Genomic DNA, 26,271 nt, shown 5'->3' on the forward strand with positions numbered 1-26,271 from the left:
TTTGACATACCACAAAAGATGTTCCAAGTTCATCTTGTATTTTCCCTGCCTCAGACCTGGAATAAACCATTTCTTCAAGGAGTCTTGGTTCTTTTTAATGGAGAAAGAATTTAGATGCCGACATCCAGATACTTTATGTGCCCAATGCTACTGGGCTGTATGAGCAGACAAATGGGAAACAGGCATATTTATATACACACATGCATACATACACATACATTAACATTTAATCATCATTTTAATCCTATGAAGTAGCTACTACTTTTATTATTTTCATTTTACAGTTCAAGAAACTGAGGCACAGAAATTAAATAACTTGCTGAACATCTTCCAGATAAGTGATAAGGCTGAGATTGGAACCTGGGTGGTCTGGCAGTCAAATATTTTAGCATAAATATTTGAGGATAAAAGTATTCTCAGTTGAGAAGAAAGTTTATACTATATAATCTAAAATTCTTATTGAGTTGACTTTAATGTCATACCTGTTTTCCATCAGGGGAAGAAGGGAGTAGGGGACGTACTGTTGACCTGTGAATCAAATCTAAGTTTCAGACTTGATACAGAATTTCCTCTTCCCTCAGAAAAGTAAAGGCTTGCAACTGCACCAAATTTACTATGCCTGGTTTTCTCTTCCCCAAGAATGAGTTCAGTCCTTCAAGGATTTTCAGGCCTTTATGGAAATAGGCTTCTGGTGAGCCTGCCCGGCAATCCTGTAGATGTGCTCAGACTTCATTTCAGGCTAAGCTGAGGCTCCATCTCCTGCTGCTTATTCCCACTTCAAAGTACTCAGGAAAAGCAAGAAAATTAGTGTATTTTTTAAAGTGGAGGACAAAGAGGATCACAGATTTGTAGATAAGGTCGAAAGAAATTTATTACTTTAAAATTAAACAGGAAGTACTTCATGGTGGGATATGGGAAGGTTTTTAATACCTATCCAGAGAACATTTGCCTTCCTCATGATTACGTTGCTCTAAAGGGAGCAAAAATATTAAGAATCGGGGCAACCTGGGTGGCTCAGTGGGGCGCCTGCATGGCTCAGTCATTAAGCGTCTGCCTTCAGCTCAGGGCGTGATCCTGGCGTTCTGGGATCGAGCCCCACATCAGGCTCCTCCGCTGGGAGCCTGCTTCTTCCTCTCCCACTCCCCCTGCTTGTGTTCCCTCTCTCGCTGGCTGTCTCTCTCTGTCAAATAAATAAATAAAATCTTTAAAAAAAATATTAAGAATCACTTGTAAGCCAAGTTGAATTCTGACCAGAAAGATAGACTTATATCATGACACCAGTGTGAATTTATCCTTGGACGATACTGTAATAGCAAAAAGAAGAATGTTGAACATACATTAGACGTATACCCTTAACTTTGGGAGTGATATCATGAAAATTTTTATTTATTTTTTTAAGATTTTATTTACTTGACAGAGACAGAGAGAGAGCACAAGCAGGGAGGAGGGTCACTGAGAGAGGGAGAAGCCGACTCTATGCTGAACAGGGAGCCCGATGTGGGCCTTGATCCCAGGACCCTGAGATCATGACCCAAGCAGATGCCCAACCAACTGAGCCACCCAGGTGCCCCCAAAAGAGTTGTTTTTTAAAACAAAATTAAGGCACACATGAAAGAAAACTGCCATTTGACTATATTAAAGTTTTAAAATTCTGTACATCCAAAAATACCATAAACAAAATAAAGACAAGCTGCAGGCTGGAAGAATATATTTGCAAATGCAAATCAATGACAAGGAATTAGTTTCTTGAGCACATAAAGTACTCCTATAAATCAGTACAAAAAAGACAACCCAATATTGTAATAATGATGATGATGACAGAGGGTATGAACAAGCACAAGAGCCCTTTACAGAAAAGGAAAATGAATAGCTAACAAACATATGAATAATGCTCCACTTCACTGGTAATCAGGGACGTTAAAACCACGATGAAATACCATTACATTGGCAAAAGTTAAGAATTCTGAGCATGTTAAGCATTGGTAAAGATGTGAAGCAAAAGGTTACAAGGGTATGTTGGTGTCTCAACTTTGGAGACCAGCTGCTATTAAGTAGAAGATGTTCATGCCCTAGGACCCAGCAATTCTACTCCTAGGTGAAGTTTCCTTTAGAGAAATGATACTTGAGTCAACAAGGCACTATGAAAAAGAATGCTCATAGCTACATTGTATGTAATACTTGGTAATACATACTTAGTAACAACCCAACCCATCTACAGGAGAAAGGTAAGTAGGATGTGGTATATTCATTCAAGGAAATTCTCTACAGCAGTGAAAATGTAAATCTGCAGCTATCTCCCCACAGATGAAGCTGGATGCAGAGGAATACACACCGGAAGATAATATTGGAATACAAACTTAAAACATACAAAACAACCATACATATATTGCTTAAGGATATATACATATGTAGTAAAATTGTAACAAATTGATGCATGGAAATGAGAACCACAAAATTTAGAAGAGTCTTCATTTTTGTTGGGAGGAAAAATAAGGAAAATATGATTATGGAATACGAACTGATAGTAATGCTGTATTTCTTAAATTGTTTTTAAATTTTTTTTATTTATTAATTTAAAGAGCAGTGGGGAGAGTGAGAGAGCACAAGCAGGGGGAGCAGCAGAGGGAGAGGGAGAAGCAGGCTCCCCACAAAGCAGGGAGCCAGATGCAGGGCTCAATCCCAAGACCCCAGGATCATGACCTGAGCCGAAGGCAGATGCTTAACCATCTGAACCACCCAGGCACCCCTATTTTTTAACACAAGTGCTGATTACATTAATGTGCACATCTTTTTGTAAGTCTGAAATGTCTCATAGTATATTTAAAAGAAATATCACCTTTGTCTTATTTTCCTGACTATAGACTCATCATGATGGAAATGTATTTCCTCATTTTGATAGAGAGGAATCACCCATTTTCCAATCAAGACTTTATGTTCTAGAATTTGGGTTCATCTCCACTGATTGTGTGTAAGGAGGGTGAGGGGTGTGCTGCAGTTCCTTTGTATTTCAGGGGCTGTCATGGAAAAAAATTCTTCCAGTATTTCGTTGAAAAGGAATTAACCTGGTGTTGAGGATGGAACAGGGATGTGGAAGATACTGGTGCTTGGGATGGAAAAAGGAGAACGTAGCCTGGTTAGAGAAAAAGGAGTCCCAAGGACTGGGAAGGGGATTAGGTTTGGGGAAGTTTTCTTAAGAAGTCTGAATGTGTTGGAGCACTTGGGTGACTCAGTCTGTTAAGTATCTGACTCTTGATTTTGGCTCAGGTCATGATTTCAAGGTTGTGAGATCAAGCCTCACATAGAGCTTCACCCTGTGTGTGGAACCTGCTTAAGATTCTCTCTCCTTCGGGGCGCCTGGGTGGCACAGCGGTTAAGCTTCTGCCTTCGGCTCAGGGCGTGATCCCGGTGTTATGGGATTGAGCCCCACATCAGGCTCCTCTGTTATGAGCCTGCCTCTTCCTCTCCCACTCCCCCTGCTTGTGTTCCCTCTCTAGCTGGATGTCTCTATCTCTGTCGAATAAATAAATAAAAATAAAATCTTAAAAAAAAAAGATTCTCTCTCCTTCTCCCTCTGCCCCTTCCCACCTCAAAAAAAAGAAAGATGTGTGTGTGTCCAGAGTGGTCAACGCTGGCGTAAGTGCAGAGGCCTAAGAACAAAACAGATGTCTCTGTGCTCTGCCAGCCTGTGGTCAGTGGGGAGATGGCAGTGAGGGAATTTTGATGACATTTACAGAGCAACAGGGCCTGATGAAGGACCATCACCCAGCAATAGTATTCTCTAAAAGAAGCAATGGGAATAATGGAAAACTCAATGAACTACACCCGATCCTTGGCATCTCATAAGATCCAGTGAAGGGGTTAGAAAAATCCCATATTTCACCTATATTGAAAGTCCTTTAGTCAGTCCTGAGGAAGGTCAGGGTTAGATTTAAGTTAATTTAGAAAAACAGAGAAATACAACGTTTCTTACACCTGAATGATTAAACATTAAATTACTATCAGAAAGCTACCACACTGAATAAACAAAGGGCTAGAGACTATTAGGAAAAGGTCCAAATACAGAGAAGATGGTGCAGACTTAGTAGGTAACAGGAAGGAAACAGCTACGAGTCTCTTTTTCTTATCTTCTCGGGGAGTTGGGGGGAGAAATAACCTCCAAAGCACCAGTCCATACCAACAGTAAAACATGAAAACAGGTTCATAATAAGAGACCTCATATAACCGAGGTGTTAGATGAAACTATCAGCTAGGCATCGCTGTGATTCAGCTTCCAAGAAAATAAACCCTATAGCCAACTGCACTGCCAGACTTATAGGGTCAGATGACCAGAGAGAGAGAAATCCCACTGGGTGCCAGTTAGACCACATCCAGTTTGAGGAAGACTGACTAGCCAAAAAGTACTCAGGAATGAGTGGAGCTTTCAAGTAACCATGTTCTGTGACATGCTGTTCACAAGTATGACAACCCACATTCCTTATCCTTTCAAAAGGTAAATGTTATATAGAACTACTTTCTCAATGAACACTAAATAATACTTAGAATAAGATTGTACAAAAGTTACTTACATAAAACGTCCATGTTTTAAGACTATGCATAGGAAAAAGTGTATTATTAGGGTTCTCCAGGGAAACAGAACCAATCATAAATATATAAACATATAAATATATGTATATATAAATATATATGCAATGAGTTTTATTATAAGGAATTAGCTCACACAATTACAGAGGCTGACAAGTCCAAAGATATGCAGGGTAAGTAAGCAAGCTGGACACCCAGGAGAGCCAATGGTGTAGTTCCAGTCCAAAGGCTGGCAGGCTTGAAACCCAGGAAGAGTTGAGTCCGAAGGCAGGAAAAAAACAAGATTTCCCAACTTGAAGGCAGTCCACCAAGAGGAATTCTCTCTTGGGGGTGGGATTTGGGGGGGTGGGAAGGAAGGTCAGCCTTTTTGTTCTATTCAGGCCTTCAGGTTGACGTCCACCCCACTTATGGAGGGCAATCTGTTTTACTCAGTCTACTTATTTAAATATTAATCTCATCCAAAACACTCTCATAGAAAAACTCCAAATAATGTTTGATCAAATATCTTTTATAAGGCCAAATTTCTAAAAATATTTTCATATGCTAAATGTTTGCTCTGATTTCCAATTTTTTTTTCTTTTTTTAAAAAAGATTTTATTTATTTATTTGACACAGAGAGAGAGACAGCCAGTGAGAGAGGGAACACAAGAGGGGGGAGCGGGAGAGGAAGAAGCGGGCTCCCAGCGGAGAGGAGCCTGATGCTAGGCTGACCTGGGATCACGCCCTGAGCCGAAGGCAGATGCTGCCACCCAGGCACCCCTGATTTCCAAATTTCTAATGAAGAAACCAAGCAAGGCTTGATACGATTTTCAAATTACCTTTGTAGTTCTGAAACTATAGCCTGCCACTGAAGCCAAAATATAATTCCAATTACCATTCTTACCACAATTCTGAGCTCTTCAGATACTTTCTCAGAAAATTTTACCTTTGTGATCATAAATTTATGATAGTAAATATACAGTTTATTGGGAAAATACTTTAGTGATTCATTTATTTATATCTTTATTGCATCATTTAGAGATACTCAAGTGTAGTGACCTTGTGCCAAATAAAAACATCTGGAAATCTTTCTAAACTTTGGCTATAATTCCAGATTTCTTCCCTAGCATTTCATAGTACTGTCTGTTCAAAATGCAATAAAGTTTACATATAGTTCTTATTGGAATCCTTTTCCTTGGAACGCGTACAATTAAGTTTGATATTTTCCCCCAGATGTTACCTCCAGCTCCACAGCAACAATGAAAGCCATTAAACTATTTTAAAAATTGTGATTTTTCCCTTTAAGTAAATTATTAAGACACTTTTATGTGTAACAGTTGAAGCTTTGTGGTAATGATTGAAATTTACTTTCTTTTTTTTGTCAGGTATGTTTTATAAGTGAGACCATAAATCTAAATTGCAAAGTCTGTATTAATAAGTTCTACTAAACATTTCATGCCTAAAAATCCTTCTTTGTACTTAACATTAACACAACAGTAGTTGGTGTTAACAATGTGAATGATACTTTCAAAACATTTTTTTCTTTGATCAATTGAAACTCTCAGGTGAAACTTATAGAAGACACTTTTAAATTCTTTATTGTTGAAAATGATATATGATCCTTTTAATCTTCTCACTGATGACTGCATATATTGGAAGTATGAGTTTTAAGTGAACATGACTGCTTTTTGGATGAAATATGAGTTTAGCACTTCCAATCTTCAACACTACATTTTTGATCACTGTTTGCATTCATCATTCACATTACCTGCAATAAGTCATGTTTTCATTTCAGAAATGAAAATCGCTTGTTTTATTTTATAATAATTCTTACACAGTATCAAAAGACATTTCAGGATGTTTCAAGAAATGTTCCAAGCTAGAGTTCATTATCATATTTTCCCACGGTTTTAGAACATGAACATTTATGACATTTAAAAGGAACGTTAAGAAGCTAACCAACATTTTGCTGACCTTTCTGGGTGGTTTTTATTTTTTTTCCTCTCTAATTTACAAGGTTTAATTCAAACACAATATCCTTATAGAAAGTATACATGTTACAAGTGTACAGCCTGATAAATATTCACATACTGAACACACCTACATAATTAGCACCCAGATTGAGAAATAGAACATAACAGCATCCTAGACACCCCAATCCCGAAGCCTCTTTCAGTTACTTCCTTCACACTGAAAAGTAACCAACATCCTGTTTTTGTACTTTACATAAATAGAACCATAAAGTATGTATTATTTTGTGTCTGGCTTCTTTTGCTAAGCATTCGGTTTTTGAGATCATCCATAATTTTAAATGTATAGAACTTTCAATCTAATCTATTGTGTGAGAGTGCCATAACTTGTCTGTTTGGGTTGTTTCCAGTTTTGTGTATTATTAATGGTGCTGTTAAGAATCCTCACTGACCAACACGGTACCTAATAACTATAGGTGACTCCTTAAGTTTAAATAAAATTAAATGGAAAATCACGGCTTCTGGCTGGTTCAGTCGGTAGAGCATGGGACTCTTGATCTAAGGGTTGTGAGTTCAAGGCCCACATTGGGCACAGAGCTTACTTAAAAAAGAAAAATCACTGGGGCGCCTGGGTGGCGCAGTCGTTAAGCATCTGCCTTCGGCTCAGGGCACGATCCTGGCGTTCTGGGATCGAGCCCCATATCAGGCTCCTCCGCTAGGAGCCTGTTTCTTCCTCTCCCACTCCCCCTGCTTGTGTTCCCTCTCTCGCTGGCTGTCTCTGTCAAATAAATAAATAAAATCTTAAAAAAAAAAATCACTTTTTCAGTTGCATTAATCACATTCTAAGTACTCAAAAGCTACATAGCTGCTGTATAGACAACGCCGGATACAGACTACTTCCATCACTGCACAAAGTTCCATCGCACAGTGCTGAATTTATATGTTGGTGTGCGTATGGAATTGCTGGGTCACAGGGTATGCACATGTTCTGCACTGATAGTGTCAAACAGTTTTGGGATATCCATTATTAATATTTTGTTATAAATTCTCCTATTTAAAAATACTAAAATAATGTATCTACTTTTCACCTAAGAATTACAATGCTCTAAAAGTAAAACCAAATAAAAAGGAAACTATTTAGAAGTAGCAACTGTTAGGGCATGTTAACATTTCACAGGTAAAGCACAATGTAGCAACATTATTTACCATGACAAAGGACATGCTAACACATGTTGCAGATGTTTCTCCTATGCCATTACAACAAAAGGTCCATTACCAATGTCACAACAGAACTAACAAGTCTCTATCAGATTTTAACTTCAGTGCTCCGGCAGTAACATAATACTATTTACCAATGGTAGGATGCATTTCAATATTTTAACAATTGAGACAACCATGCTCATATTTATCAGTTAAGTCAGACCTGCTCATAATCTGAACTAACACTGGGTATTACCAATCTTTTTAAGGTTTGGCAATCTGAGGGGCCAATGTTGTTGCTGTTTAAATTGCATTTAATCACAAATGAATTTGTGCATCTGTACATACTCACTGATCTTTTTAAAAAATCATTTCTCGCCTCTTGATTGCTCATTTATATCCCTTGCCCATTTTAATTATATTCTTTTACTATTACATATTACATAATACATGATTGCCCATGTAAATCCTTTGACCATTTTAAATTACTAATTAATATTCTTTTTTATTAAGGAAATTAGTCATTTGTCTATGTAAGACTTACAAATATTTCTAAACTTGTAGTTTATCCTTTGTTTTTATTTTAAAGATTTTATTTATTTACTTGAGAGAGCCCACAAGCAGGGGGAGTGGCAGAGGGAGTGGGAGAAGCAGGCTTCCCACTGAGCAGGAAGCTTGATCCCAGGACCCCAGAATCATGACCTGAGCCGGGATCATGACCCGAGCCAAAGGCAGACGCTTAACTGACTGAGCCACCCAGGCGCCCCTCTCCTTTCTTATCATTTTAAATGACATGTAGTCAACTTTCTTAATCTCTTCCTTTTTGGTTTTTGTGTTTTATGACATATTTTGAAAGCCCTAATTTCTCAAGGAAGATATATAAGATTAGTTATTGTTTTTTTCTGGCTTTTGTTTTTAAAATATTTGATATATCTGTAATTTACTTTGGTATAAAAAGTGAGGAACAGATCCAGCTTTATATTTTTCCAAGTCGCCTTCCATGTCTAAGACACTGCTAGTTACCTACCTGGCATCCATTCTCCCTTACTAATGGAACTGTGACTTTGTGTAGGGCAGTAATGTGCCCAGCTTAAAATACTTTCCCAGGTTCTTGCAGCAAGGTGGCCAAGTGATGCAGTTCTATCCCAAGATACAGGGGGAAGTCACAGAGTGCAATTTCTAAATAAGGGCAACTTTGACTGACATGATCATTTTGGCCTCTTTCACCTTTCTTTCTGCTAATCTATATACTTAATACCTAGAGGTGAAGCAACTACTTTGATACAATGAAAATGAAAGCCACCCACCCAAAATAGCAGAGTAAAAAGATAAAACAAGGGGCGCCTGGGTAGCTCAGATGGTTAAGTGTCTGCCTTCGGCTCAGGTCATGATCCCAGGGACCTGAGATCGAGCCCGACATCAGGCTCCCTGCTCAGTGGGGAGCCTGCTTCTCCCTCTCCCTCTACTGTTCCCCCTACTGTGTTCTCTTGCTTTGTCAAATAAATAAATAAAATCTTAAGAAAAAATATATATAAAATGAGCCTGAGTCCTTGATGACATTAAATTGCCATATTATTCCTGGATTATATATCCTTGGATTTCTTATTATGTGAGAAATAGGAACTCCTATTTAGTGAAGCCATTGATCACAGGGTTGCTTCTTGTAACCATGTATGTTCTTATCTGATGCAATACTGCCACTTATTTAATAACTCATCTCTATTTTTTTTTTAAGTAATCTCTACACCCCACATGGGGCTCAAACTCAAAACCCCAAAGGTGCCTGGGTAGCTCGGTTGGTTAAGCATCTGACTCTTGGTTTTGGCTCAGGTCATGATCTCGAGGTCCTGGGATCAAGCTCCAAGTCAGGCTCTGTGCTCATCAGAGTCTGCTTGTCCCTCTCCCTCTGCTCCTCCCCCGGCTTGCATTCTCTCTCTCACTCTTTGTCTCTAAGTAAATAAATAAAAATCTTTAAAAAAAAATAAAAACAAAAACAAATGAAATCAAATTCACAACTCTGAGATCAAGAGTTGCATGCTCTTCTGACTGGGCCAGCAAGGTACCCTGATAATTCATCTTTTTTATTAATTTGACATGCTACCATTATCATGTACTAACTTCCCATATATAATTGGGTATATTTCTGGAAACTCTCCTGTTTCATTGATCTAAATGACTTCAGTATTATTAATAGCTAACATATTAGCTAATGTTTACTGAATACTAGGACAATTCAAAGGACGACAACCCCTTGAGTCTTAATTATTCAGTATTAATGTGTAGTACTTGAAAGCCTAAAACTAACAAGTGGAATAAGTGGAATAGAAAGGATTAAAAAGGAAAGCAAAGATGTTTCCATTATTTATATGATGGACTATGGTAAAAGGCAACTATACCTATGTTACTAAGTGGCAACACTGCTATTCCATGTTGTAATGAAAAGAACACTAGATTTGGGGTTTGGAGACAAACTCTTAACTGGTAGGTCAACAACGTTATTTTAGACAATCCTCTCTTAGGCCTACTTTTTTCATCTGTATAATGAGAAATGATTATACTTATTAGATGATCTTGAAGGCTTTGCCTAACTTTAACACTCTGAAAGACTAATGATTAAGGTTTTGAAATTCACTGGATATAGATCTGAATTCAGGATTCAATGATCAGGTTTATGTATTCATTCAAGAAGTACTAGGGATAAACTGATGAAAATGTCAGCAAATGTCTCTATCCCAGTGGAGCTTGCATTATAGTGGAGAATCATAATAATAAAAAAGATGGGAAGTGATAATTTACCTATGTTAAATGTGGAACCTGTCTAAAACAATTAAAAAAAATTTAAGACTGCATTATAACACACATATAGAAAAGGCAGAAAACATACAGCTTAATGATATTAAAAGCCAAACACCCATGAAAGAAGTCCTTCTCATCACTCTTTCCAAATACAAACCTTCTCCTTCCCCATTAAGGGTAACCACTAACCTTTTATGATGGTCACTTTCTTACTTTTTATAGAAATGACTTTGCCAATTGGATTGTGGTAGTGGTTGTACAACTATACAAACTTATTAAAAATTATCAAACTATATACTTATGATGGATGAACTTTGTGGTGTGCAATACACCTCACTAAAGCTGTTTTAAAAAGACTTTGCACCTAAATATGTATCTCTAAACACTGTCACTTAATTTTGCCTGTGTTTGAACTTCAGATAAATGGGATAATACAGTATAAGTTCTTTGGCTTCTGCTTTGTTCACTCATAATGCTTGTGAAATTCTCCATGTTCCTACATGTGGTTTTAGTCATTCATTTTCACTGCATTACATTCCACTGTGTTATCATACCTATTTATTCACTCTATGTTGACGGACATATGCTGTTTCCAATTTTTGGCTATTATGAATCATGTTACTATGCACATGTCTCTTGTGCCATATGTACATGCATTTCTGTTGGGTATATATCAAGAATAGAATTGTATATCTTAGCTTTTAATATTAAAAGCACGTTTCTGATACTGTACTTCTAAACAAAAGCCTTAACAAAGAAAACACGGCTTAAAATGTCAGGTATGGACTGCTGCCAATCTAACCTGTTCAATTTCATGAACTACTAAACTTCAGCCAAATGGGTTTTCATTTCCTTCTACATACCCCTATTCCCTCTGTCTAGATAGTCTTCCCTCCCATTTCTGCCTAGTTAACTTTTACTTATCTCTAAGATGTTCTTAAGCATCATTGCCGGGGAAGGCTTTTATTTATTTATTTATTTATTTATTTATTTATGATGTAAAGTTCGATGATTCATTAGTTGCGTATAACACGGAAGGCTTTTCTCATCTAATTCTTCAATTATACATTCTCTTGCTACCTCAAACCTATACTTATTTCTCCATTTGTTGCAATTGTTTTACAATTTGTGAAACTAACTGGCTATCTCTCCAACAATACTGGCCCATTAAAGTTAGCGTGTGCATGTGTGGTTTCTGCACATCACCGTATCTTTGCACCTAGCACAGTACCCAGCACATACAAAGAGGTCAATAAATACTTGATGAACATCTATCATCTCTTCACCTTCAGGGTACCCAATTCAAATGCTGTTTCTTCTGAATGTTTTTGTTCTTGGGGCCACCAACACAATTCTTTGAAAATAAATTTTTATTATGCAAAAGATTGCCCTAAGTCCCATGGGGCTAAGAAGAGTGAATATGAGGGACTTAGCACCTAGGCCCATCATCATAGAGAATAATTCTGCATTAGGACTAAAAAACATGCAGTGTTTCATTATCAAATGGTGCATACTATTTAAGTGATACTTCACATAGCAACTGATTAATTCCACAAAAGTGAGCAGGTCATTATAAAATCAAGCAAAAATATGGAATTTCAATCATTTACCTTCAACAATGACTGCTTATTAATGGGAACAGCAGCAATCCACTTTTATATTATCTTTTTTTTTCTTTATCACCAGATGACAAATTTCTCCCATAACCAGTCATTCTGTGTAATTGATCCTGTATAAATACTTTCCAGGAAGCTTTTTTTGCTTGCTCGTTTTTTTTGTTGTTGTTGTTGTTTTTTAAGATTTTATTTATTTATTTGATAGAGACAGCCAGCTAGAGAGGGAACACAAGCAGGGGGAGTGGGAGAGGAAGAAGCAGGCTCATAGCGGAGGAACCTGATGTGAGGCTCGATCCCACAACACCGGGATCACGCCCTGAGCCGAAGGCAGACGCTTAACCGCTGTGCCACCCAGGAGCCCCTGCTTGCTCAGTTTTTAATAAAAATTGCTCAGTGGCAACTATTGTAGAAAAACCAAGGTTTCTGTTCTCAAAACACTGAATTTACTTATATTCCAAGTGTTAGTTAAACAAAATGATTACAGGTAGCAAAGTTTACTTCCCCGCTATATTAATAACTTTCACATCCTCTAATTACAAGTTAAATGCAAAAATTTTATTTAAAAATTTTTCCTATTAATATCTAACTTAAAAAAAAAATCTCAGTGACAGCATTAGTATACCACTGAACTATCCAGAAGGGATGTTTAAGAAATTTTTTTCAAGGACACTTGCAAACAAACTATAAATATCTTCAAAGTAAAAACTTGTGGATATTCAAACTGAAAATAAGTTGAAAATAACTGAAACTGAAACTAAGAAAAGTTAAAACCAGGGTTACTACCAACACACAATGTAAAATTGGGAATTATTTTACTAATGCCATTTTTTTAAAAAAGATTTTATTTGGGAGAGAGAGTGTGCATGCGCATGGGGAAAAGAGGTAGAGGGAGAGAGAGAGAATCTCGAGCAGACTCACAGCTGAGCTTGGAGCCTGATACGGGCTCGAGATCATGACGTGAGCTGAAATTAAGAGTCAGACACTTAACCCACTGAACCACCCAGGCGCCCCTTACTAATGCCATTTTAATCATCCTGACACTCTTTCCTTTAATTAACCTTCAACTATGCTGCAACCTCAGCATATCAAAAGAATTTCAAATGAGAAACCCAACCTTAAATTTCATGTTTAATAATATACCTTGTACAGGAAATTTTTTCAGATCACTACACTCCATAGAGACACGATAGTGTCTAAAATTTATACCAGTTTGTTACAAAGAAAATATATTCATAAGTGGAACTTTCTTCAGAAAATATCATGATCTAAAGTTCAAAGATGTAAGAGTGCCTACCCTTTACTGATGTCAAAATCTTATTGTGGGATTTATTTAAAAAGTGGCAACAGATTCTCAAACATACAAACTACTTCCAGGAAATCATACAAATGAGAAATAAAACAGAAACTGTAATTCAGTTCCCCCTAAAGGGAAATTAAAAACTAGTATAAGGTAAGATGTAACACAAGGGTTCCATTAAAGAAACCATTTATGAAAGAGGATGATAAAACACTATTATTTTATGTTATCAGAGCAGAGAATTGCTAAGGGTGACTTTTAGCTCTATTAAGGCTTATTTCAGATTGCCATGCCATGCAACCAGAAAGAACTGTATTAACACAAGCCTCTGATGTGTGTTGTTCTCCTTTGGTGCAAAGAACAACACAACAAACCCAACTTGTTCAACTACAAAGAAAAATAAAAAAGAATTGTATGAAGGGAGCCTAGCTGGCTCAGTAGGTAGAGCATGCAACTCCTGATCTCGGGGTTGTGAGTTTGAACCCCATGTTGGGTACAGAGATTACTTAAAAATAAAAATCTTAAAAAAAAAAAAAAAAGAATTGTATGGAAGATATTATTACAAAACTTAAAATGTGTCACAATTCCCTAAAGCCTAAAACTGGCTAAGATATGCATAAAAATGTAAAAGATAAGTAAATAACAGTCGCCTTAAAATATTCAACTAGTTTTGCTGAATATGAAAAATATTGTTTTTATTCGTTTGTAGAAGCATTATTTTATTCAATGTTTAATTACAACGGAATTTTAAAAAATAAATTTGACTAAATTTTAAACAATAAAAATATCTACCTCATTATTTTAAGTCAATGCAAATTTTCACTAATTTAAAACTCTATATTAGCATTTTAATATTTGGGGAATTTTTGGAAACATACATTATTATATATAAAACTGTCTTATAATAGACCTTAGAAATAAGCAGGTTTAATAATGGTTCATAAAACTTTATAAATCTTCCTAACCTGTTAATTAATACAATGGAAATTATATAGCAATTTTGATTTTTAATCAAAATTTCAATTATTTTACAATCAATTTGAAACAGAAGTAAATATTTCTCATAATTCTCCTTTTGAGGATTAACATTCATCATGATTACTACAACTGATAACACTTAAAACACACACACAACTAGAAGAGACTGACTAGTTCTGTCTTAAAAATACTATTGAACTAATAATTAGGTTGGAATCATGATTTAAAATCAATATGACTTAGAAAATATTGTTATATAAAAATTCAAGGAAAGAACATTGTCACGGTCAGCTTATCACTGTTACTGTTAGCAGTACTGTATCTTGTACAAATTTACAAATTATTTCCAAACTGACAATCTGTTTTAAACTACTTTGCTCATTAGCACATGAAGATGTTGGCTGAGCTTGAAACATTATAAATTGTATCTATACAGACCCTAAATAAGGTAGTTCTCACGATTAAATGCTAATATTTTTAAATACCTTTTTAGAACACAAATACCTTATCTTACATCATTAGGGAATAAACATGATCCACATACGTAAACTTTTCACTCACATCTTAAAGAAATGATAGCTTATAAAAAATAAACCATTTTTTGATAGAATGGGTCCCAAAATGCCTTGACTTATTGCTTAGTAAAATACTACCCCCTGGTACCAAACCCCCAGCTTCTTAGGGAAGATTCCAGGGTCAAGACCATGAACATCAAATATAATAATCCACTGTAAAAAAGTACTGACCTCAGAAATTCCTTATCTGAGACAAATGTTTATTTTACAGTTGCTGCTTCTGTAGTTATTGATCCTCCCTCACAACTTCATATTTTAGGTTATAGAAATTCTATCCCTCTGGTGCTTCTATCTGTTGCCCTAAGCTTGTTTTTAAAAATTAGTATAGGTAATTTTCACATTATTCAGCCTCAAAGATAGTTTGATACTTTTCCTGCAGCTTAAAGTAAGATTTTTCTTTTTTTTAGTGGGATAGAGGGGGGAAAGGAGGAGAGATGGAATTGGTACCTTGCTGATTTGAAGACTTGGTTCAGAGTTGCTGGATACTTCCTGACACATGCTGCTAAAGGAATACCTACTAAGAGATGGCCATGGCCATGTTAGCACATTGAGGACAGCAATTAACTCTTCCAGCTAAGACCAGAAAGGATAATATAATAATTTGCTAATAGTTATCAGGGAATTTGCTATTTTATGGACATAAATAAAATATTTTATCTACTTTACAAAGTAATATTAACTAAAGCACACCTAGAGTCTATGAAATAATTTGCAATAAAAATATTACTAATTAAAATTTCTTAGGGCTTAGCAAATACTGCACATTTGTTAAAGAGTACCTGATACTTTTAATACAGGACAAGGTATTATAAAACAAAACACACAACTGGGAAGCATTTTATTTTTTTCTACTTCATTTAACATTGTTCAAGACCACAAGATTTTAAAGGTCTTTTCCAGGAACTTTTATGACTTAGGAGTACCACTTAAAAATATCTACTGATGCTATAAATATGACTATTTTTCTACATATTAACAATTATAATAACACCACATCCATTATACCTCTGTTCCTTTGGTCAGAAGGATAAACAGAAACTGAAATCAGATATTTAGGCATTCAAAAAAGGTTTTTCAAAGCACACCCAAGCAAACCTACATCAGCAACTGTTAAAATTAGTTTTAGTTGGACTACTTAATAAGGACATACTGAAGCACGTATGAGACTTTTTAAATTATATACAATTTAAAAAACAAATTTGAATTTATAAATAAAAAGATTAATGGCCAAATTAAAGAATGGTTAAGCATCAGATTTAAAATACCTTAACTTTTAGGCTATTCAGAAATATATTTTATGAATAATAAGAATTATTTCATAAATATATATGTATAAATATAAATATATATCTACAGGATCTATGATGCAGGAGAAAACCCTTTAAAGAAAAAAAATTGCACTTTTAGATTATCGGGATGCTGCCATATTTACCCTTTGAATGAAATATAATTACCACTCCAGGTGCTTTTGGCACAAGTTTATAGGTGGATATTGACACAATCTTAAAAACACAATGCTTTTATATTTTATTCACTGGAATATGAAGAATCAAACAGAATTTGGAATTCTGACCAAAAAAAAATCCAGATGACTGCAAATGCTTAATTAAATACAAAAAATATGGTTTTAAAAAGACCGCAAACCTGCCTTTACATGTAGAACATGTAAAATTTTACCAGCAACAGGTTTTCTTCAATCACCTCAGCAAGAATTCCCAGACTACACACAAACGTAACATTGTCTTTTTCTACTCATAAATGACTTAGATCACACCCCAGTATATAAGGACAAAAAATAAATGTATAGTAAAAAGATTGGATAAATCAGGAGAGGCTTTTTGGTCTTGAATTCTTCACCCACTAACAATGAAGCAGCACTGTAGGCAGCCCAAAACACACCAAACAGCTTTAAAAAAACAAACAAAAAAGACAAAAGGCAACATATTAGCAAGTCAATCAACATTCTGGGTATCAGAGAGTAAAATAACATTTACAGTATTTTCTTAAAACAATTCTGACAACCAACTGTGATAAACAGTAAAACTTATTAAGAATGTTTAAAATTATTAAGAATGTTTGTCCTTGCTCCGTTCCTTGTCTTATGCAAATGAAATCTTTTGTTATCAAACTTGTCTCATCATAGGAATCACTTGGGGTGCCTATTAAAAAGAGAATCCTAAGGGGCGCCTGGCTGGCTCAGTTGGTGGAGCATGAGATCTCGGGGTTGTGAGTTAGAGCCCCAACGTTGGGTTTGGAGATCACTTAAAATCTTAAAAAAAAAAAAAAAAAAGAATCCTGGGATTCACTCTAGCTCTGCTGAACCAAAATCACTAAGGGAAGGGTCTTGTTACTGGTCTTTTTACCAGTGTCCCTAGTGATTTAAAATAAGGCAACTTCTGGCCAACTGCTTCAACAAATTTGGTTGCTGAAAGAAAACGAACTAATCATTACAAAGTTAACATTTTCCTGTTTCTTCTTCTAAGAAGTAGGAAAACAGACTAAGTGAAAATTTTACAGTGTTTATTAAGTATAACAGCATTTTCCCAGGAATAGGTAAAAGTATAGGGTTAAATAAAAAGGAGGAAAAAAAATAACATTTTGGTCAAGAGTTTAACTAAATAAAATGTACCATGGTTTTCTGATTATACACATACCTAATCTTAAATTATTTCCACTAAAAATTTATATAGTACTTATTGAAGTAGTAAGGCATTTTATAGAGTAAAATGAAAGGAAGAACTTCAAGGGTAGAAATCAGGGAAACTATGACAGAAAAAGACTTGGCACAGGGCAGGATTTCTCAACCTCACACTACGGACATTTTGGGGCTGGATAATTGCTGTTGGAAGCTGTCCTGTGCACTGTAGGATTTTTGGCAGTATCCCTGGCCTCTAGCCACTACATATTACTAGTAAGATTCCAATCCTAACCCATTTGTGACACCCAAAAATGTCTCCAGATATGGCCAAATGTCTTTGGGAGGCAAAACTGCCCTTGAGAACCACTGGTAGAGAGGTCAAAAATAAATATTGGCAGACTGAAAATGTATTTGAGATGGTCCAATTTTCTATTGTGTTTTTTAAATTAAAACAAAAAAACTACAAAATATTTTAAACTTTCAGAAAAGTATAAGGAAATATATAAGATTATGATCAAATTGCCTTTGTATGTCAAGGTATGTTATAAATAAATGGTTAAAGATTGGTAAGAATTATAGAGGTTTAATGTTAAAAAATAGTGCTGGTAGATTAATCTGTATTCTGATGTTAGATTTAAATGACAAGAGTTTTGCAACATATTTCTCAACACATCTTGGACTGAAACAAACATATAATAGCTCACTATACAAAGAAGATTAAACAACTAGGAAAAAATTTTGGCAAAGAAAAATCTGAAGTCTAAAACAACTGTATCCTTAATTTTTAACGATATAAAAAACTTTTGTCTTTTATTAATAATACATTCATAAGTTGCATAAAGAATATTAAAGACTAACTTTCAGCTGAACTCTATTATTAAAAGTGACCAGAGGACACACAGTTTTATCAATTTTGGGAGTTGTCTCAGAAGTATTCAAACAGTCAAGTTTTTTAACCCAAGTTAAAACAACACATAAACAGGAAGGATCCTGAATGATTCAGTAAAGTGGTATGTTCGCTAAAGCTAGATAATTAAATGTCAGCAATGGGGCTAGCTTCTGCACTGCAAGACTTGTACTAAGCCAAGTGCTAATAATGCCAATTGGATTAGAATAGAGAGAAAAGAATGATATTCCACTTGGTCTCTAAAGTGTTCATGCAGTTCTAACACACAAAGATGTTCTCAAAATATCCTTTTATATTATTTGTAATCACAACAGCTACCACTTGAGTGCCTACTCTATATCAAGCATATATCCTTTATCATCTGGATAAATAGTTGTTAAGATTCCCAATCTGCAGAGGAGGATAAGAAAAGATATCCCTCCAAGGGAGGCAGCAAGTAAGTGGAAGAACCAGAATCTGAATTTAGAACTGACTGGTTTCAAAACCCACACTTTCTAATGCCCAATGCTTCTATGGCAGGATTAGCCTGTAGTTACTCAAATCTAAAAGGAATCATTTCTTTTACATTTGAATTAGTAATCAACTGTAAATAAAACCAAATGTCATAAAAATTAAGTGGCTCTAGTTAAAAACAAATACTTTAATGTGAAGGCTACATAATGGCAGTTCTGAAAGTGGTAGTCTTAAGAAGTTCTATGTTTTTTCATAAAGAAAAAAATTACATTCATTGTGTCATATACGTACACGTGCTAAAGCGGTCATTTATTTTCCAAAGTTGTTCAAAACTAATAAATACCAAATTTAAGTTATTTTACTACTTATTAATACTTAATATTATCATTAAATATTTAATATGGGTCTATATGTTAATGTAAATTTAATACAGCATAAAGAAACCCTGATCTCTGTAATACAGAAAAGCCAATTTATTAAAACCATGTCTATTATATTTGATTTATATTTAAATATTCCTATTATATTTAAATAGGAGTAACAGTTATTAAATAATGTCCAGTAAAATTTTAAATAAATATCTCCCACAAAATCTAAGTCATATGAAGTTCTCAGTGTAGTACCTTATAGCCTTATTTGCTCTTTGTTCTTTACTCCCCTCCAGACATACATTATAATTTCTGGTGATTAAAATGGGAAAATAAAAGAAACACAATCGGTAAAACCAGTGAGTGAGATCACTGTTCCAAAACACTTAAAAATGTTTGATAGTTACAGATTACAATCTTCGTGGCAGATAACTAGTATACTTTTGTTCCTGGAAAACAGTTAAGTACTTTTTATAATATACACTACTTACTTTTATAAGTGTAGATACCACTTCAAATGATCCAACCACCAAAAGTATAGGGGCTATTACAATGAGAGGAAGTAGTGAATATCCTATAACTCCAAGAACTTGGCCATATGCAACCTGTGAATTTTAAAGTTTTAAATAAATATCATAGAAATCAAGATAATTATTTTAATCACTACTGAACATCACATATTCATGGTTGTATTTACATAAATATGACAAGAAGAAATTATGAAATATCATATGCTTTATATTTCAAATTATCATATTATCAGCTATGTTCCTGGACAGTCTCATCAACCCACCATAGTTTCCATTATCATCAACTTTCTGATGATACCCAAATCCACATTTCCAGCCCTCTCTCCCTTTTGAAACTTATATATCTGATTACCTTCACTATATCTACTTACAGTTGTAGAAGGATTATTTAAAGGGACCACAACCATCTTATTCAAACAAAAATTCAAGGTCTAAAGAAGCTACGTGTGACAAACGCAGGCTAAAAGGGAAGGGAGGGCAGGCAGGAGAGACTGAAGGAAAAAATATTTAGTGGCTACTGTGTGCCAAGCTCTGTGACAGATCAAGACAGATCAAACGCAGCAACAATCCTATGAAGTAGGTATTACTGCCTCCATTATTAAGAAACTGAATTTTAGAGAGACAAAATGCTTTGTTCAGGAAAGCAAAATGGGTAAGAGAAAGAGTTCAAATTAAGATCTAGATCTCTCTCTCTTTCTTTAAAAGATTTTATTTATTTGAGAAAGAGAGTGTGTATGCATACACAATTGAGGGGAGGCAGGTGGAAGGTGAGTGGGGAGGAAGGGCAGAGGAAGGGGGAGAGGGAGAGGCAGACTCCATGCTGAGTGTGGAGCCTGCTAGGGGGCTCAATCCCTCCTGAGATCATGACCTGAGCCAAAGTCAGACGCTTTTAACTGACTGAGCCACCCAGGCGCCCCTAAGATCTAAGTCTCTTAACTCTTACATCAACAGTCCTAAATTACCAAAACATTTAGTGATACCTATTTTCATATAAATATTACATGTGGTTGTGTCAAAGATATAACAAATAATATGTGAACAAACGTAATTTGTACCAGGGGGGCAGTAGCGGGGCAGAGGGAGAGAGTCTCAAGCAGACTCCATGCTGAGCCGGGAGCCTGATGTGGGGCTCGATCTCAACTGGAGTGAAATCAAGAGTTGGACGCTCAAGAGGCTGCACCATTCAGGCGACTCCAAAAATCTTTTTTTTTTTTTTAAAGAGGCATAAACAATGGAAACTAAACCATAAAATAATCATGGGATTTGAAAACATCGTACACATCTGGGAGAAACTAAAAGAAAAATTCACACAGGCCATATAGGTTGGTAACTGTATAAAGAACTGGTTCCTAACTGATACATTAAAAATGTATAAACCTAAAGGCACACCCTAGCACTCACCACAAGAAGTAATAACTAAAGGCTCACCGGGCTGTGGATGAAACCCCCGAGCACTCTCAGAATACAGATAATGCAGATCAAGTTCATTCTCATTGCTCGTATACCTCAGACTATTCACAATAATGTAAGCCCCGAAGTATATACAAAATCATGAATAAAATGAAAAAAAAGTAACACCATCAAAAGCACCAGGAACAAAAGTCTAATCCTAAACTCTTAAGTTTAGATCAGATACATGAAATAAAGAGAATGAGTATAATGAAAGAAAAGCCATTCACAGGAATCAAAGCGTTATTCTGTATAAGATAACTGCATTACTTTGGAGAAAATAAAGTTTGAGGAAACCTATTTCCTCATCTCTATAGTAATTTCCATTTGTGACACTGTGAATGATCGTATTTTCATATCATTCCTTGAATTCTGCCCATTGTATAATTATATATTCTATATCACAAAATAATGTGTTGTTTTACTATATTAATAAATGACATAATTTTCTTTTAAAAAAGAGTTGCTTAAACAGAAGAACAGAAGATGGGACAACAGCAACATAATTTTGGACGCTGGAAAACAGATGAACAAGAGCTTAGTAACAGACCTGGCAAATCTTTCTACCAAACATGAAAAAAGGGCTCAAGGTCTCTGCATTTAGCAATCAATGTTCATAGACTCAGCACCCACAAGGTAACTCTGTCTGCAATTCTCTCTGCTCTACTCCCTCCACAGAATAAACTGAGAGGAGAAAAAAATTAAACTGCTAGAACTCCTAGGTTTATAGTAATTCACAAAGCCTTTTTAATGGGGCAGTTCTGAAGGTGTGGTTCATGGGCCACTGAGGGTCCCAGAGACTCTTCCAGAAGAATGGAAGGTCAAAACTATTTTCTATAAAAATAATAAAACATTATTTGCCTTTTCTCTTTGGGTTCATATTGGTACTAACAGAGAAAAACAACAGTGGATAAAATGTGCTGCTTCACTGTGCACAAACTACTAGTAGTCACTGTACTCTTCACTACTACACAATCACAAAGAAGAAGAGAAAAAGCTAGTTTTACTTAAGAATGTCCTTAATGAAGAAGTTAAAATGATTAATTTCATTAAATCTCAACTTTTGAGTATGTCTTTTTAATATTCTGTACAACAAATGGGAAGTACATAGAAAGCATTTCTTTTCTAAGATTTTATTTATTTGTCAGAGAGAGAGCACGAGAACAAGCAGGGAGAGCAGTAGACAGAGGGAGAAGTTCCTTCGCAAGCGACTTGAAGCCAGGACCCCAGGATCATGAACTAAGCTAAAGGCAGACACTCAACTGACTGAGCCACCCAGGTGTTCCCAGAGAAAGCATTTCTGTTGTATCCCGGTTCAACAGTTATCCCAATGAAAAGCACTTACAACTGTTTAAGAGCTGAATTAGATGTGTTTACCATGGGACACCATTTTTCCTTGAAAGAACAAATGAAAGACAAACTATGGTTATTCAGAGTTGGGTGTAAACATGTTCTTTTTTTTTTTTAAGATTTTATTTATCTGAGAGAGAGAGAGAGAGAGTGAAAGAGAGCACAAGTAGTGGAGAGAGAGAAGCAGGCTGCCCATTGAGCAGGGAGCTGATCTAACCTTTAGTCTGGGGACGCCTGGGTGGCTCAGTCGGTTGGGCTTCTCCCTTCGGCTCAGGTCATCATCCCAGGGTCCTGGGATCGAGTCCTGCATTGGGCTCCATGCTCTGCGGGGAGCCTGCTTCTCCCTCTGCCTCTGCCTGCTGCTACCCCCGCTCGTTCTCTCGCTCTCAAATAAATAAAATCTTTTAAAAAATAAATAAATAAACTTTAGTCTGATCTAAACTTAAAGATGGGTGGTGGTATTAATGAATGTGATTTTCTGATATTGTACAGTAAGATGTGTCAACATTTGGAAGATTTGCAAAACTCAGTGAACCAGTGTTTTCCAAATGACCATGAATGGGTAAAAAGATCCACCCAAAGTAAATTTCAATGAAACGGAATATCAAAAGTTCATTAAGATCATTTGAGATCCCTTACTGCAATAAACCTTTAAGAAACTATTACTTGTTGAATGTAGGTGTAGTTTCAGAGAAGAATATCCACAATCATCTGAAAAAGCTATTAAAATATTCTTCCTTCCAGGCGCCTGGGTGGCTCAGTCAGTTAAACATCTACCTTCGGCTTAGGTCATGATCCCAGGGTGCTGAGATCGAGCCCCACATGGGCTCCCTGCTCAATGGAGAGCCTGCTTCTTCCTCTATTCCTCCCCCCTGCTTGTATGCTCTCTCTCAAATAAATAAAATCTTTTAAAAAAATACTCTTCCTTTTCCAATTATATATGTTTAAGGCCTTCTTTTTGTCATATTCTTTAACCAAAACAATGTATCATAACAGATTGAATACAGAAAGCAGATATTAGAAACCAGCTTCCACTAAGCCGGACATGAAAGCTACTCGCAAAAATGTAAAACAATGCCACTCTTACCACTTTTTTGTTTAGAAAAAGTTGTTTTTCTTTAAAATGTATTATTTATGGGCACCTGGGTGGCACAGTTGGTTGAGCGGCTGACTCCTGGTTTTGGATCAGGTCGTAAGATCAAGCCCGTATCGGGCTCTGCACTGGGCACAGAGTCTGCTTAAGATTCTCGATTTCCCTCTCCCTCTGCCACTCCCCGATGCACTCTCTCTCTCTCAAATAAATAAGTAAATAAATCTTAAAAAAAGAAAAGTATTATTTATGTTAAAATGTATTTGGTTTTATATTTAAATGAGTAAATATATATTTAAAATTTTTAAGTATTGATAAATAAAACCCACACAAAGAGATCTCCTTGGGGACCTGAGATCAAAAGTTTGAGAACTCTTGTACTAGAAAATAAATTATATGCTTCCCTAAAAACCTGTAAATTACTTATGAGTGGTATGGGATCTTTTCTTTCTTCTTCCTTTCCTGTAACATTTATTGAGTATGCACAATACTAGTATGTTGATCATCTTAGGGGAAGCAGTATAACTTAAAAGCAATTCTGGGACAAGAAACAGTTATGATGAATATAGCTACTGATAATATCTACAATACCAAAAATAAAGTTTATGATAAGAAACAAAGGCTATTTTCAAAATTAACTACTTACTTCTCCACCAAGAACTCTGGCCAGTAAGAAAATTGTTAGGGAACCAAATATCCAAATGGTTATAATCCATGAGACCACCTTAAGGGAAAAAAAAAATTCATGCAATTAATGTCTTTGTACCAAATCAGATGATAATTTCTCTGGAAGTCAATTCTCTGCTAATATAAGATAGTTTCGTATATCCAATTTCAGGTCATAGAGAGTTTGAGTTCCCAGGTATCTTTTCAAAACCTAGTAAGAATGCAATGTGTTAATACAATTTTTTTTTAAGATTTTATTTATTTATGTGACAGAGAGATAGCCAGCGAGAGAGGGCACACAAGCAGGGGGTGTGGGAGAGGGAGAAGCAGGCTCCCAGCGGGGGAGCCCAATGTGGGACTCGATCCCGGAACGCCGGGATCACGCCCTGAGCCCAAGGCAGACGCTTAACAACTGCGCTACCCAGGCGCCCCGTGTTAATACAATTTTACATGCAAACTGAGAATTTAGCAATGATCAATTGCCTAAGGAAATCTCAGTATTTCAAGATCTATGATCAAATATTATTGTAAAAAAAGAACCAAGTATTTACTTCCAAACCTCTGGTTTACAACATCTCGCAAGGAAAATTCATCCCTGAAAGAAGTTATAGGTCTTCTCCCAAGGTCTTTAAAATTTATGTTAATTACATATGTATCTAAGTGATAGAATATGGGAGATGTTTCAGACAATTTTAACTCTTGAGACTTAGTATTATAACGATATACACCTCTATTTCCAAGTTTTGTCTGCTTGGAGGGTCTAGAAATAATGAAGCCCCAATAGCAAAATAAGCATACTTATTGCCCAGATCCTGGTTTCTAAATATCATTCCCTGATAAAAGGAACTAGGATTCTTTTGATAAATAATTGATTTCCGGGTTGGGGCAGGGAAGATAAAAGATGAGCCCAGAATACTCTGGAATTAGAAGGAAAGGAAATGCTCAAAAACCTAACGGGAAGATGTTGAAAGGACATAGAAGCTAACCTGAAGGAGTTCCCAGTGGCTAAAGCTGGAATAATCTTAGCCATAAAATAAATGATGATAGCATTGGGTTATAATCCATAAAATAAAATAAATATTCATGATTCCATACTGACATAAATAAATAAAACAATAAAACAATAATTGAGCAATGGCAAAGAATGGATAGCTGTTTCATAGAGGATACCAATCAATACCTGTGGAAGGAATCAGGAAAACAGAAAACTACCATTCAGTAAATACTACAGTAATAATTGCTGAACTCAAGATCCACCAATAGATGCTAAAATTACTGAGCTAAAGTTTGATGAGAAACACTGCATAGTCTCTGCATAGTCGTAAAGTATCTCTATAAGATATTTCTTTATTAATTAAAAAGGGAAAAATAGCAACTTTACAGTGGAGAAACTGGGCAGATACCACCCCATCACCTAATCAAGCAGCAATGTTAACAGCACCAGTAAAAGATATATCATATCACATACTCCCTGATAGTACACAGAGGTGTACACAAAGTAGTATCCTTGCCAAAAATTCATGACCCCAATCTAGTCATAGAAAACATCAAGTAAAACCAAACTGAGCGACGTTCTATAGAGGTAGTAATCTATTTTTAGCCTTACAACCCTTCGTTCAAATGAAAGATTATACAAAATAGGTAAAATCAGAGATGGTCTAGATGAAGGATTAGTGGTGAGTAGTAGAGCAGAATCCCCATTCAACTTCCTCAATTTATCTCATACTTCCAACTGAATACCTGATAAAAACTACTGATCTAAGGTAAGTATTAATAAGACTAGTGTTATATTACATTAAGGATCTTGCTATTGAGAGACTATTTTAGA

General features: G+C 35.7%; 1 protein-coding gene and 1 long non-coding RNA gene across 2 annotated transcripts in view; one reads left to right on the forward strand and one right to left on the reverse strand.

Annotated features, from left to right (window-relative positions):
* The window catches only part of LOC117802031, a 43,279-nt gene extending 19,793 nt beyond the window's left edge, over window positions 1-23,486 (forward strand). Inside the window, exons 2-3 of the long non-coding RNA XR_004625041.1 lie at window positions 21,799-21,973; window positions 23,432-23,486. This is a non-coding gene — a long non-coding RNA (uncharacterized LOC117802031). The remainder of the gene's footprint in view (window positions 1-21,798; window positions 21,974-23,431) is intronic.
* Window positions 15,829-26,271, reverse strand: part of YIPF4 (Yip1 domain family member 4) — a 30,842-nt gene continuing 20,399 nt past the window's right edge. The window contains exons 4-6 of the mRNA XM_002929109.4: window positions 24,424-24,501; window positions 19,850-19,963; window positions 15,829-16,898 (exon numbers count right to left, since the gene is read on the reverse strand). Of these exons, the coding sequence (XP_002929155.1) occupies window positions 16,761-16,898; window positions 19,850-19,963; window positions 24,424-24,501 (330 nt within the window). The 3' untranslated portion in view covers window positions 15,829-16,760. The remainder of the gene's footprint in view (window positions 16,899-19,849; window positions 19,964-24,423; window positions 24,502-26,271) is intronic.

Source organism: Ailuropoda melanoleuca, chromosome 4, assembly GCF_002007445.2.
Source record: "Ailuropoda melanoleuca isolate Jingjing chromosome 4, ASM200744v2, whole genome shotgun sequence".
NCBI classification, from domain to species: domain Eukaryota; kingdom Metazoa; phylum Chordata; class Mammalia; order Carnivora; family Ursidae; genus Ailuropoda; species Ailuropoda melanoleuca.